Source organism: Lissotriton vulgaris, chromosome 11, assembly GCF_964263255.1.
Source record: "Lissotriton vulgaris chromosome 11, aLisVul1.2, whole genome shotgun sequence".
In the NCBI taxonomy this organism is placed as follows: domain Eukaryota; kingdom Metazoa; phylum Chordata; class Amphibia; order Caudata; family Salamandridae; genus Lissotriton; species Lissotriton vulgaris.
In genome coordinates, this window is record NC_141699.1 from 730,332,094 (window position 1) to 730,346,883 (window position 14,790).

Genomic DNA, 14,790 nt, shown 5'->3' on the forward strand with positions numbered 1-14,790 from the left:
CTAGAACCTATAGAGGCAAGACTACGCTGTTTGGAAACGGTCCTAAAAAATATACACAAGGACATAAGTGCCCCTAGCTTTGCCTTAAATAAAAAGTCTACTCAGGCTACTAATTTACCTAAACCCACAAAGTCTATAACGGTTCCCAATAAAGCGTCGGAGACTAACAACACGACGACTAAGAAACCCAGTAGTGCTTTAAACCAAGTAGGATCTAAAACTAAACCCCCTGTTGTAGAGCAGATTAAGAAAACGGATACTAATCCGATCTCTTCTAAAAACAATACTATCTTCCAGTCCACACCCAGCGACAGTTTATCCCAGGCTCCCAAACTCGATATACAGGATAAGGGTAAGGTTAGGCCTCGTAGAAATATTCACCTTCCCCCGGATGCCGCACCTTATGTGGTTATCCTTACCGGAGTTACAGAACTTCGGTCGCCAGAAGAAGAATCATACCAGGCACTCAAAAATAAAGTCTGCCACTGGCTAGCGAACAATTATCCTCTCCCAACAAATATACCAGCTGATATCCTAATGATAGAGAGGGCTCCCTGGGTAGGACGAAATAAGAAAAATTTGCAGGGGGATTGTGTGGTGGTAACTTTCGAAAATCCAGAGGCAGTAGATTTCATTTGTAACAACAGGGCCCCAAGATATCAGGCGAGCAGGGTTACTGCCAGACCTCTCTCGTACTTTTATCTTCCCCACAACCAAGCGGATAATCGCTGGAGCTGGTTTAAAGGCTCTCACGGTAGGATTCCAAGACAAAGGCCTAACTTCCCCTGGGATATTCAACCCCCAGTGAGGGAGGAGGGCTGGGATGGGGGGTGGAATTTGGTGGGGACTAGGGGAGGTAGACCACGTCAAGGAGGTCCCCCGCATGGCTCCCAATTCATCCATCCCTTCTTCTACCAACAACCACAAAATGGGCCTTCCAATCCCCTGTACTTCCCTATTGCAAACCGCTTTGATTGTCTCTCAACCACAGATTGGGTGGATTGACATACTCAGGGTTCGCCAGGGGAATACGGTGTTTGTCAAAATCTAACACGTCCCTGCAAGGATGTTGCCATAGTGGCCCCGATAACAGCTAATTTATCCCCCATACCCGGAACTAGCCCGATGATGAGAGAGAGCCGGGGCGCGGGTATACCGATTGCCCCTAACACAGACTTAGCACTCTGTAAAGTCCTTACTTGGAACGTGGCAGGTCTAAATGCGAAGGCTTTGGATCCAACATGGCAAAGTTTTATTGAACACCACCACATCATAGGGTTTCAAGAAACGTGGGATACAACACAAACTTTTTCCCTGGATGGTTTCTGCAGCTTTTCCACTCCGGCAGTCCCAGGCATAAGAGGGAGAGCAAAGGGTGGTTTACTCACCTTGTGTTCCCTGGATCTAGTAGGGGTTTTCAAAAAAATAGACACCGCATTAACAAATGCCCTTGCGGTAGAATGGACTCTCCCTAATTCAAAGATTGTTCTGTTGATTAACTTTTATAACTCAAAGGAGTCCGTCATTGTAAATGAACATTTAATTTCTTTGTTAAACTTTTTGTCAGCCTATAGGAGTGATTGCACTACCCCCTCGGAATTGGTTATTCTGGGGGATTTTAATATACACCCCTGTGAGGGAGGTTGTTTTAATGATAGATACGGGGGTATACCACCTGAAGCCATTCCCCATTTTGAGCACACAGCAGAGGGCGAGTACTTAGAGTTCCTTCTAGCGAACCTAAATCTCTTCGAATTCGATCAGGGCATTAGCGAGCCTAGAGCCCCAACTTTTGTTGGAAGAGATGCCAATACAGTTATAGATTATATCTTTGTTTCAAATGGGGCCTTGGCAAAGGTACATGAGTACAGCGTAGTTGACCTTATCTCATCGGATCATCATCCTGTTCTCTTGTCCTTGGATTTAGACTGCTTTCGCACTGGCAGCCCGCCAAGCTTGACAGCCATAAAGGATCTGAAATCTAAAGAGCAGGGAAGGCGCCTGAAATGGGAGATGATTGTCCCTGAGGATTTCTTTCATTCAATCGCCCAAGAGACGGAGGCCAGCATGGCAATATGCTTGGACCCAACTGCTGAGGGCCCTAAGGTCTTGACAGCCTACGAAGAGATCTGCTCCAGGATTAGTAAGAACTTGGAACAAAGGTCGGTTGGGCAAGGGAATACAAAGACCCACAAATGGTTCAACAAGGAATGTTCGAGGGTACATAGTGCTCTGATGAAAGCCATCAAACAAAAACCCAGAGACAAATCTTTAGTGGCTAAGCTAAGGAGGGAATATAAAACCATAACCCAAAATCGTAAAAGTCAAATTAAGGAGGAAGCTTGGAATAGCCTACTATCTGTGGAAGTCCTGAGAGACAGTAAAAAGTTTTGGGCCATTGTAAATCAGCCCTTTTTCTCCGACAATGGGCCAACGGATTTAGACTGTGTCATAGAAGATAACAGATGGCTAGCCCATTTTGGCAAAATCTATGAGTCTACAGTCCCTGCCTCAATTGCCAAAACCCATGACCACTCCAACTTGGTCATGGACTTTAACACCATGGAAGTCGAAAGGGCCATTAGAGAGACCAACAAACATAAGGCCCCGGGTCCCGATGGGGTACCAGCAGATCTCTATATACAGTACCCACAATTCTGGCCCAAAATTCTATCTAACGTTTTTAATGCTATCCCGACAGCTGGCTTCCCACCCTCCTGGTCTACCTCCATAATTGTGCCTATATTCAAGAAAGGGAACAGGGCGGACCCGGCCTGCTACAGACCAATCTCCTTGTTGGACTCTGCCGTTAAGATCTTAGGCAGAGTCATTTTGCACAGAATGGAGGCTTGGCTGGAGGAGAGTGGGATCCTTTCAGATTTGCAGTACGGGTTCAGGGCACACAGAGGGACAATTGACCAATGTTTGAACCTTCATCTAATCATTAGTAAATACACTGTGGTGAAGGGGGGTTTTCTTTATTTGGGATTCATGGACCTATCCTCCGCGTTTGATTTGGTTAATCGCTCAAAATTATGGACCATCTTACGAAACTCAGGATTGGACACCACTTTGGTTAGTTTTTTACATGACCTTCATTCTAATTTGTTTGCGACGGTTAGGGCATCAAGGGACGGTAGGTGTACAGCAAAGTTTAGATCAGGGAGAGGGGTCAGACAAGGGTGTATCCTGGCCCCTCTTCTCTTTACACTGTACATCAATGCTTTGGGGAAATTTCTGAACCCAGCCACCTTGGATATTCCGCGTATGGGGGGCCTACCTATTCCGGTCCTCCTATACGCGGATGACGCTGTTCTCATAGCGCGGACTGGCATAGGGCTTCAAAAACTCTTGGACCATTTCGGCCAGTTCATGGAAGCGCTTGATTTAAAAATTAATACCGTCAAGTCCCATGTTATGGTTGTTGGTTCTCGAAAGAAAAATATGAAGATCAGATCTTTCAGCTCCAACAATTCACCAATTTCGAGGGTGCCCTCCTTTTGTTATCTGGGCGTCACTTTTGACGAGAGAGGAACCTGGAAGCCACAAATGAAACTCAAGGAAAATGGAGTCATTAGATCAATAACAGCACTCTTGAGCTTTTCCAAAAGATTGGGCTCGAAACCTATGGAAGCCATGACCAGGATTTATAGAGCCAAATGCTTGGCAATTGCTTCCTACGGGGCAGACATTTGGGGCTATGTGCCAGTTTCAGGCATACAAATTGCCGAAAATAACTTCATACGGGCCCTGCTGACTCTTCCGAAATCTTCCCCCACACATTCAACCCATAATGAACTAGGCATGGGGTATGTTACTGATCTTCTAAAAATGTCCCCAGTACTTTGCTGGATTAAAACCTGGACTAATGAAGAAATCAGCCTGAATCACTGCATCCTTAAGGATTGTATATCTCTCGACAAAGCTCATACTATTCCGTGGCTGGCATATGTTAGAGCGGCATGTGCGAGGCTAGGGCGTCCGGAAATGTACTCTCTACCGCAACATCTCAAAAAAGAGGATGCAAAGTGGGTGAAGCAACATTTTCGGTCTTTGTTGGAATGCGAAAGAGAATCGGCTGAACTCAGTAAACCTACAGTCAATTACTTTTTCAACTTTCCACCACCACAGCAATGGAACCCTATTTAAAATATGTCACAAAGCCCTACCATCGATTTCTGCTCATAAGGTTTAGATTTAATTTGATCCATCTCATCCTTGGCACGCATACAGATTGGGGCACCCCAGAAAACTTTCCCCCTTGCACATGTGACTGTTTCTCAACACAGGACACTTTGCATCTGGTTATGCTGTGTGAGCACTATTTGGTCCCGCGGAAAAAATTCCTTGTTCCTATTTTAAAACCTCTGAATTTCGTTCAGGTACGGCCAGCATTACTATATTTACAGATGTTGAATTCAGTGCCAGTTGCATATGGCGTAGCCTGTTTTTTAGTAGCTGCCACCAGACAGAAAAAACTAAGAGCTGCCGCACCATTAATTCATTAAAATTGATTTTTAGTATACACTCTGGCGAGAATTACATGCTGATATCCTTAGGTGTTCCCTGTATTTACCAAATCCCTTCTTATTAATGTCCCCTTTCCTTTGTTCTCAGTAGGAATGCAATCAATTCTCTCTATTTATTTAATTGTTTTTTAAAAAATTTTGATTGTATTATGTACTGCTTTTATGGTTTTAATTAACCGAATAAAGTTTTTTGACTGACTGACTGACTGGCATCACCCATGGAACCAAGTCACATCATCACAGTCACAAGCTAATAGATGCTGGCAGAGGATGGGAAACGTTACTGTAGATTGAAAAAAGAGATCTTGGTTCACCGATACCTAGGTAGGCGAGTGTGGTAATATATGAAAGCTGAACAGGAAAATGTATGTTTGTCGAGGGAATCAAGAGTGCATGCCACAGAGATAACTTATTTTTATGATGAGTATGGACAGAAAGTTGGCATGGTTACATTCTCACAGGACACAGACACTTCTTTCAAAAGACATTTGATCAAACCAAAGTGAAAAACAGTGCACATTACTTTTTTCTACTGCCAGTTCTCAGCCCAAGAGTCCCCCATTTTCCAGGATTGTAAGAAGTTCAGGGAGATCAGAAAGGACAACTAGGTCTGGCAGCAAAAGCACAAAATTAATTTAAAAAATGTAAGCTAGGGAGAAAGCACAGCTCTTCCATGGCCGGCACTTCAGCTTCAAAATTAAGCAGTTTTCTGCTCCCTAGTATTTGTACAAGAGGTGGCAGAGGCAGCTCAGATGAACACATGGTTGTTAGTAGACAACTGATGTAATAGTCTGAGGATCACCAGTATAAGAGTCATTGTCATCATTAACTTAACTTATTCGTGCTTCCAGTCCACCAGACTTGCAAGAGAATTTAACATCAGTATCTCATTTATGAGACGAACAAAGGAACTAATAAAAGCCTAATTAATCAGAAGAAGACCCAATCTCTCTGGGAATCCTGTGTCCCAGCTTCTTATCACAGACCTAAGACTATCTTAACTGGAGCCATACTTCTAAATAAAGAAGTAAATAAATACCATTGCCAATCGAGACGATGGAAAGAAAGAGCAAGAAAAGAAAGTGAATAGAAAGGAAAAATTAATCCACAGGAACTGGAACACCACCTGAACGGAAAAACACTGGAGCAGAAACCCTCACATTTACTAAAGGACCATCTGCCTATTAGGGACTGAATTTCTCATAGGTTATGTTCATAATGAAGAAGACTAATACAGAAGGCCTCCTTTCGTGCTATAGCTGCTTGTTTGCATACCTGTGGAAGAAAGCCACATAACTTATCTGAGTGTTGTGTTTTCTAAAGGGGGATACAAATCAAAACCATGAGTGGGCTTTGACCCAAAGGGGGCGCTCCACCTGACAAGCAGCCAAGCTAATGTAAACGCCCAGCCAGGATTTTTCTGTAGGAAGTATAGGTGATCTTCAAGTTCTTAAGGAGTTCGATTAATCAACAGGAACATAAACTCCAGCTTAAAGGACCACAGGAAATTAAGTCATCCTACTTAAACCACTAAGTTCCAACAACAGTTCTGACAAAAGGCAGAGGTATTCTTAAGTGGATCAAAGATGGTGCTCCTGGAAAAGAATGTCAATGGCTCAAGACCCACGAGTGGCTTCCAACCGTGTTTATAGAGCTAGCCCAAGGCCCTGACCTCGTTGAGGAACCGAGTGTCAGGTGATGCAGCAACATCTAAAATTGTTCATAAGGGCTGCCCTACTATTCCACGCCTTGAGCTGCTTAGAAGAGCCATGTGAACCCTCTTTTTTTGTTGAAAGGCACAACGGGGTCTGCTTCAAGGTACCAAAGTATTGGCTCTTAAGAATGTAAAGGACCTAGAAAAGGACGCGTTACCCTGCAGATTACTTGAGGAATGAGGTATGTGCATGGTCCTGTGCTACATATGAAGATAAGGAACTGCTAGTTCTGATCTCTCAAGCAGTTCCACCACATTGAGCTATCGGCCATCCCGTGTAACAATATCAGTTCTAGCTTGAGTCCCATTCGTGATGGTGTATAATTGACCTAAACTTGGATTTGCCTGGTTCAGTTGTTTTATTTCTCATTTTGTAGAGATTAACCCAAGTCTGAAGATGGATCTCAATTAGGTGATTGGAACAACACAAAGAGGGCTTTGGTGTTATGTTATAATGATTTGTTTAGGGCACTAATCACCCGAGAGGGTATCCAGGCGCCTGGACAGATGTGTAGGTGTGTGGTCCCCCAAGGTGCTTATACAAAGAGCCAGGTCTTCAGCTTCTAGCAGTACACAAAAAGTGAGGAGGAAGCTCTGATGTTTGAGAGAGGTCGTTCCATGTCTTGGGTGTGATGTCGGAGAATGAGCAACCTGCAGTTTTGCATTTGAGGATGCTGGAAATATGTGCAAGTAACATCAAGGTAAAGCATGGGTGCCTAATGGGTTAACAGTGTATGCGGCTTTTCAGGTATTCTGGTGCTGTGTTGTGAAGGGCTTTGTATATGTGTGAGAGATGTTTGAATTGGTTGGCCTTGTGAATGGGGAGCCAGTGAAGCGTCGTGAGGTGCGGCGTGATGTGGGTGAGGCGTGGGAATGGTTTGGAGTCTGTGTAGGAGTTGTTTGGAGATTCTGACGTAGAGAGGGTTGCCGTAGTCCAACCTGCTGGTGATGAGTGCCTGTGTGATGCCCAGTCTGGTGTTCCCAAAGCAACCATTTGAAGATGTTTTGTAGTATGCATAGAATGTGGAAGGAGGTGCACACTGCATTGACTTGAACGGTCATGTTGAGCTTATCATCTAGGATTATCCCTATATTTCTTGCGTGATCTGTGGGTTTGGGCGTTGTTCCTAACTCAGACTGCCACCAGGTAAAGTCCCATGGTGCGATCTTGTTGCCAAAGACAAGTACTTCAGTCTTCTCGGAGTTGAGCTGCATGCAGTTGGCTCACATCCAGTCTACAACCATTCTCATGCAGTTGGTGAAGTTGGTTCTGGTGGTGGTTGTCTTGTCCATCAGTGAGAGGATGAGTTGGGTGGCATCAGCATAGGAGATGATAGTGATGTCTAGTGATCAGATGATGTTGACAAGAGGTGTCAAGTATATGTTGAAAAGGGTGGGTCTGAGGAACTACTCATATTAATTTCATGGTCTCTGATGTGAAGCCTGGCAATCTGACACTTTGGGTTCTTCCTGTGAGGAAGGAACTGATCCATTTGAGAGCGTATCCTTGTATGCCAATCTCATGGAGTCTTTTGATGAGGTCTTATGGGAGACAATGTTGAAGGCCATGGAGAGGTCGAGCAGGATGAAGGCCACTGTTGGTCAAGGATGATTTCAATGTCGCTGGTCTCCGCACCGAGTGCTGTTTCGGTGCTGTGGTTCTTTCTGAATCCTGATTGAGTGTCATCTAGAACATGGTGAAGTTCAAGGTGGGTTTTGATTACTTGTTGATGACCTTCTAAATTACTTTGGCTGGACAGGGGAGCTGGGTCAGATGTTGCTCAGTGGGTTTGGGTTTGCTGTGGGCTTCTTGTGGAGAGCATTGATTTCTGAAAGTTTCAATGTATCCGGGAAAGTGGCAGACGTGATGGAAGAGTTGGTTCTGAAAAAGCCAATAGATCCTCATAGAGGGCATCTAAAATCAGGCTGAAACATGCGACCTCATAAACAGGGTCAAATGATTCACCTGCATTGCAGCTTTTAATACTAAATACTGGTAATACTAACAAAGAAGTTTATCATACAGTAGGTAGTTGAGTAGTAATTTCACTCTCATCCCCTTTGGCTCTCTACTGGTACACTAAGTCATCAGAAAAACTACACATAGGGCCAGAAAGAGCTCCTCTTGAAGAAGGATTGTAGCCCTGGGACACACTCTGACTAATTTGGTCACTATGATGAAGCTTACCTCTAAGTGAGTGGGTTAGGATCTTCATCCTTTAAAACTGAAAGATTGCTGAAGGATATTTTCATACAAGATATAGAACATATATATATACTACTTTCACTAAATGTTCCTTTTCCATAGAGTATTTGTAGTTTACTGAGCATGGGGGGGGTCGTCTAGGGGTATCCTCCCTACTCCCCTGGGGATAAAAGAACCACAGAGAGAAACTGAGATGCAATTCAGGAAGCAAACATTATGCTGATAGTAAAGCCATACCCCACTCCTCCCCAGGTGTTGCCATGAAACAAAACCAGGGTCGGTGGTTTAAGTACAGGCCTGTTATAGTTTCTCTAGGCATAAGAGCCCCAGAAGGAAAAACAACAAAAATCATGAAATGCCAGGAAGTGACCAGCAGACAAGGCAGGGGCATAGCTCTGAAGGCCTAGTTCTTTGACACAAAGCTCCATTAGACATTAGACAAAATGTTCCAGGGAAAATCTTTGTAGTGCTCCAGTGCATATGCCCCCAGGTACACCTCAGGCATCCCCTGATTGAAGAGCCTAGGATGGAGTCTTAGGTGAAGCAATAACCAAGAAAGGTGAGCCCGGTCATGGCCTCTTTGGACAAAACTCAAGGCCTTACTTCACCTCATGCTTAGAAAAGCATGTAAAATGGCACAGAGTCTTCGATTAAGGCAATAGAGGGAACAATGCTGCCTAGGGCAAAGCTAAGTATATTTCAAGAATAATGTAAAGCTCTGCAGGCCACATTGGGAAGGAGATTAGATGGAAAAGGCCCAAAATGTACAAAGGAAGCCCTGAAGAAAGGTGACGAAACATATACATGCCCTGAATGAGCAAAGCATCAGTACTTCTAATGTTTCAGTGACTTGGTGCAGTAAGGCCATCATGGACCACAGGCATACACATTACCATAAACATGCAAATAATAAGCAAATCAATTGGCATCCAAGATGTAAATGAAAGGTATCCAACAAGAAGAAACAGTCAGGTAAGTCTACATGGGAGACTGGAGAGAAAGGTAAGCTTGTTTTCCTATGTTATTTAGAGGATGCAGAGTGACCGGATGACTAGAGCAGTTAAGGGCATTCCTACATCAAGGAAAAGTCCTGACATAAAGCATGTACTGACTTGGCTGCACTCACTAGTGGTATGAGAGACCATTTTACGGGCATCATTTCTACATACTGCGTTTTTGCACTAAAGCACATATCTCCGAGATATATTTCACATGAACATATGGGCATCATCACTCCAAAGTTCGAATGCCACTGGGTTTAAAAACCTACATTTACACGAAAATAGGTCTGAAGGAAAGAAACAACTAGGGATGGACTCGATCTCTCAGCTGCCTAGTGCGATTATGATAGAATTATAATTCAGGACACAAGTTATAAATGACTGCTTTGGGGAGGGTACATTGTTACAGCACAGTTTGTGTTGTCTAGGTTCTCGCTGTTCTGTTAGTGTTTGTGTTACTTGAGAGTTACTGTATTCTGTGCAACCTAAAAGATGTTTATAGCTTTGCCAATAAAACCTAAAAGGGACATAAAATGAAAATAACAATTGATAATAATGTAACATGATTCAAGCACTTTGTATGCTATATTGTCCGGTCATGCTAAGTAACTATCACTCAGCAGGATACCAGGATGCTCAGTTATTCTGTTTTCAAAGAAAACCGCCTGATACCTCCATCTAGCCATGTAAGAAGCACTACATAATCAAGTTTAAAAAAAAACATCTTAGAGACAACATTGGACCACTTTCAATAGCAGCAGTAGGAACTGTGAGAATTCCCGCAGAAGGAAAGCAAGGGGGCCAGTAAAGAAAGAATCCCTCAGGTGAATATCTTTTGCTCTTTTGTGTGGGATCAAGTATAGCATTGCATGGTGCTTCAACAGATTCAAAGCAGTGAACCTACTCTGAGATAAAGTTTGCAACAAAAAGAGCATCTACGTCACTATAGACTGGCTCAGTCTAACATCAGTTCCAGAAACTGAAACCTATTGCTGCATTCCACACTCTAAAAGAAAATCACTTAAGAGTGCAATATCAACAGACTTTCATTTTGCAGTAGGAGTTGGCACTTGCCCTGGACAGAATATGTGGGTTTATGGCAATACACTATAATGCACAAATCTATATAACAGGTGAGAATATGGGTCCTACCCTTAACAGCAAACACATAACTAGAATGTTGATTTACAGTTATGCATCCCATATAAATAGTAACTTGGCGATTTCTGTGTAGAGTGTTTTTTTATTGTTAATAAGATATCAACAAGATGCCTTCACATGTGACTGGTATGTGACAACGTTGTACTACTGTGGATGAGGAATTAAAACAAAAGAAGCCGAGGAAGTATCTGACTGATACATCAGACTCCACTGTTTAATGATTCAGCCTTCCTCACAACTTGAAATACCAGTTTTTCTGAGACAGGCAAAATAGCAAGAACATCACATTACCTCATAACTAGTCAAAATTAATTCTAAATATACCAGCATTCGCATCAGCAGTATCTCGCTGAAAAGTCACTCTTCATGGTGCATCTTTGTTCTAGGAGGGCAAGATGATCAAAATAGCCACTTTGTAATAAAATTCAATTTAGATTCCTTATATGCACATCTCGAGGATCTAGTGTAAAATCTGCACTCCTAGACACATAAGGTTGCACATTTTGTTATAGTTTTCGTGCAAAAGAGTCTATGAGAGATTAAGAAAGTGGGAACTAAAGAAAGTGCACATGTGCACTTGAAGTTGCACAACATTGGCAGAATCGGAGAAACTTCAGTACAGTTACTTGTACATGAGGGTCCAAATGAGTGGTAGAATGAGGGAAGGTTAGATGCAGTCATTCATAGTAAGAGTCTATTTGTTCAGGTGAAAGGTGAAAAAAGAAAGATTTCTTCTAAAGCCGATCCTATGTCAAAAATGAAGAGCAGAATAGGAGTATAACTTACCTTCACAGGATAGGCCATGCGAAGTGACTCCAGACAGTGCTTCACGGCAAACGTTGCAGTAAGTAGGTCGTGCATGTGAGCAGGCATGCCAGTTGTGCATCCCTGAGAAGTGGTCCATACTGTATTGTGCTGACTGGAAATGAAAAGTATTTCGTTAACAAAAAGCAATCCAAACGTATCAAAGAACAGACATTCCAAAAAACTAATAGTTTCTTACCTGTCGGTGTAGTTTTGCAGCTTGAAGATCTTTCTGGATTCACTATGCTGTGCATATTCTGCGGTCTTGTGGTTGGGTCCGGATTCGTAGTCTTTTCTTTGTTTTTTTTGGGGGGTTTTTTTGTAGCCCTTGTGGGCGTCGGCGTCACACCTCCTCGGGTGCATTTCCGGTGACGTCGGCATGCTTCCTACGGAAGCTCCCACTCTTGGGCGCCATCTTCGGATTCATTTTTCCGTGTTTCTTCCGTTTCCGAAGCAATGGCAATGTTCTATTTAGGTGAGAATTTTTTACCGCTTTGTCCTTAAAGTCTCTCACTTCTCTCCCCTTTCTTTTCCCTTTTTTTTTTTTTTTTTTGACCACCTCTTCTCTCTCCAGCCTCATCTTTCTGGCGGAGGTGGGTGGGTTCGCTAGTGAATCCAGAAAGATCTTCAAGCTGCAAAACTACACCGACAGGTAAGAAACTATTCGTTTTGCAGCGTGAATCTTTCTGGATTCACTATGCTGTGCATAGATTTTGTAGCGGTTTCTCATTTCTGTGGCGGCTGGGTGGAAGATGAGCTCTGGTTTCTGAATATATGCTGGAGCACCCTTTGTCCTACTTGTGCTTCCTTGTTCGTTTGAACATCCACGCAGTAGTGCTTTGTGAATGTGTGCACCGAAGCCCATGTTGCCGCCAGGCATATGTCTTGTATGGGTGTATTGGCCAGGAAGGCTATCGTAGCCCCCTTTTTCCTAGTGGAGTGGGCACGAGCCCCCTCTGCCAGTTCTTGTCCTGCCCTTTTGTGGCAGAGTTCGATTGTGTGCGCGATCCATCGTGCGATAGTGTTCTTAGTTACTGCCTTGCCCATGCAACTGCTGGCGAACGACACAAACAACTGTTCCGTTTTCCTGTGTCCTTTCGTCCTTTCAATGTAATGCATGACCGCCCTTCTGGCGTCTAAGGTGTGCAGAGCTCGCTCTGCGCTAGTGGTTGGTTTTTGGAAAAAACTCAGTATCTGTATGGACTGGTTCAAGTGGAATTTGGACACCACCTTCGGCATGAAGTGTGGGTCGGTCCTCATCACCACCCTATCATTGTGTATTTGTAAGTAGGGTTCCTGTAGCGTTAGCGCTTTCAGCTCGCTCACTCTGCGTAAGGACGTTATTGCAACCAGGAAGGCAGTTTTCATAGTTAGCATCTGTAAGGAGGCCCTGTGAAGTGGCTCAAAGGGCTCCTTCATGAGTTCCGTCAGGACTACGTTTAAGTTCCATGCCGGCGGTGGCACACGCTTGGGTGGTGCTATCCTCTTCGCCCCTTCCAGGAACCTCTTGACAACTTGTGATGTGAAGAAGCTTCTGCCCATCTCACCCCTTGTGTAGGCCACTATAGCCGCCAAGTGTACTCTCAAGGAGGACGAGCTGAGGTTTTTCTCCAGTAAGTGCGTCAGGTACTTTAGCACTGTGGATTCCTTCTTCATTTTCTTGTGAAGTCTCTCCCGCCTGCACCACACCGTCAATCTTTTCCACTTTGCGACATAGCACTTCCGTGTGCTGGGCCTTCGTGCCTCCCGAAGGATCCTGAGGGTGCTCTCTGGCAGTCTCAAATGTGCGAACTCTATGTCTTCAGGAGCCATGCTACTAGGCTCATGCTCTCTGGTTCTGGGTGCAGCACCTCTCCGTTCTGCATGGAGAGCAGGTCTTTTCTTCTGCCGAATCTGTGGGGTGCACACTGTGCCATCTCCATGATCTGCGAGTACCATGTCTGCCTCGCCCACTGTGGCGCGACCAGTATCAGGGTCATCTTGCTCGCTCTGCACTTGCTCAGTACTCTGTGTATCAGCGGTATCGGGGGAAAAGCGTAAGCAAATGTCCCGGACCAATCTATCCATAGGGCATTCCCAAGGGACCCTTCTTCGTGTTGTCTGGATGCGAAGTTTCGGCATTTCGCATTCTGGCGTGTTGCAAACAGGTCCACTGTTGGCGTTCCCCACCTGTTGAACAGCCACCTTGTCTCCTGAGCATTGAGCTCCCACTCGTGGGATGCCGATGTCTGTCTGCTCAGCCAGTCTGCCTGAATGTTCTCCTTCCCTGGTAGGTGTATGGCTAGCAGGTCTATCTGGAGAGGGATGGCCCATCTCCATATCTCCTGTGCCAGCGTTGAAAGTGTTGTTGACTGTGTTCCACCCTGCTTGTTGATGTAGAACATCGCTGTGGTGTTGTCTGTCTGCAGCAACACCCTTTGCCTGTACAGTCTTGTTTGGAAGGCTTTCAGTGCAAGGAAGATCGTCTTCAATTCGAGGTAATTGATGTGCTTTGTCGCATCTGCTGGTGTCCAAAGACCCCTCACTTTGAGTTCCTCCATGTGAGCGCCCCATCCCTTCAGGGATGTGTCTGTGGTGATGGTCACTGTCGGAGTTGGGGGTGTGTGAGGCTGTCCCCTTGTTAAGTTCTCCATGGTCCACCATGCCATCTCCTTCTGCACTGCGTGCGTCACCACCACAAGATCCTCCCAACTGCCCGAAGCTTGTGACCATTGATCCTGGAGCCATTCTTGCATGGGTCTCATGTGGAGCCGCACATTCGGCACTAGGTGGATGCATGATGCCATCATCCCCATGATCTTGCTCGCAGTCCTCACTGTCCGAGCTTGTCCCTTCTGGTAGAGGCGAGTTTCCTTGACCAGAGCCCTCGCTCTCTTCTCGCTGGGGAACACCTTGCCCTGTAAGGTGTTGATCTCTGCCCCCAGGAAGATCTTCACTTGCTCCGGCTCCATTGATGATTTCTTCCAATGGACGGAGAACCCCAAGTTTATGAGCGTGCTCGTCACTGTCTGTGCATGCTGCTTGCACTTCTGGTACGAGTTTGCTTTCACCAGCCAGTCGTCCAGGTAAGGGTATACGTGTATCCCCTGTCTTCGTAAGTGCGCTGCGACTGCCGCGAGGCACTTCGTGAACACCCTCGGTGCTGATTTTAGTCCGAAGGCTAGCGTTGTGAACTGGTAGTGGTCTCCTCCGATTGTGAACCTGAGCATATGCTTGTGCTTCTCGTTCATCGGTATGTGTAAGTAGGCGTCCTTGAGGTCTATCGTGACCATGAAGTCTCCGACCTGCAACTGCGGCAGCACCTCCTGCAGGGAGGTCATCTTGAACTTTTGTGTTCTTATGAATTTGTTGAGGAACCTCAGGTCTAGGATGGGT

At 44.9% G+C, this 14,790-nt stretch overlaps 1 protein-coding gene across 23 annotated transcripts in view; it reads right to left on the reverse strand.

The window, feature by feature from the left end:
• The window catches only part of DGKD (diacylglycerol kinase delta), a 1,053,390-nt gene that overhangs the window by 741,730 nt on the left and 296,870 nt on the right, over positions 1 to 14,790 (reverse strand). For all 23 annotated transcript variants that reach the window (XM_086943829.1, XM_086943836.1, XM_086943828.1 and 20 more), the window contains one exon: positions 11,398 to 11,530. In XM_086943829.1, coding sequence (XP_086799955.1) covers positions 11,398 to 11,530 — 133 coding nt within the window. The remainder of the gene's footprint in view (positions 1 to 11,397; positions 11,531 to 14,790) is intronic.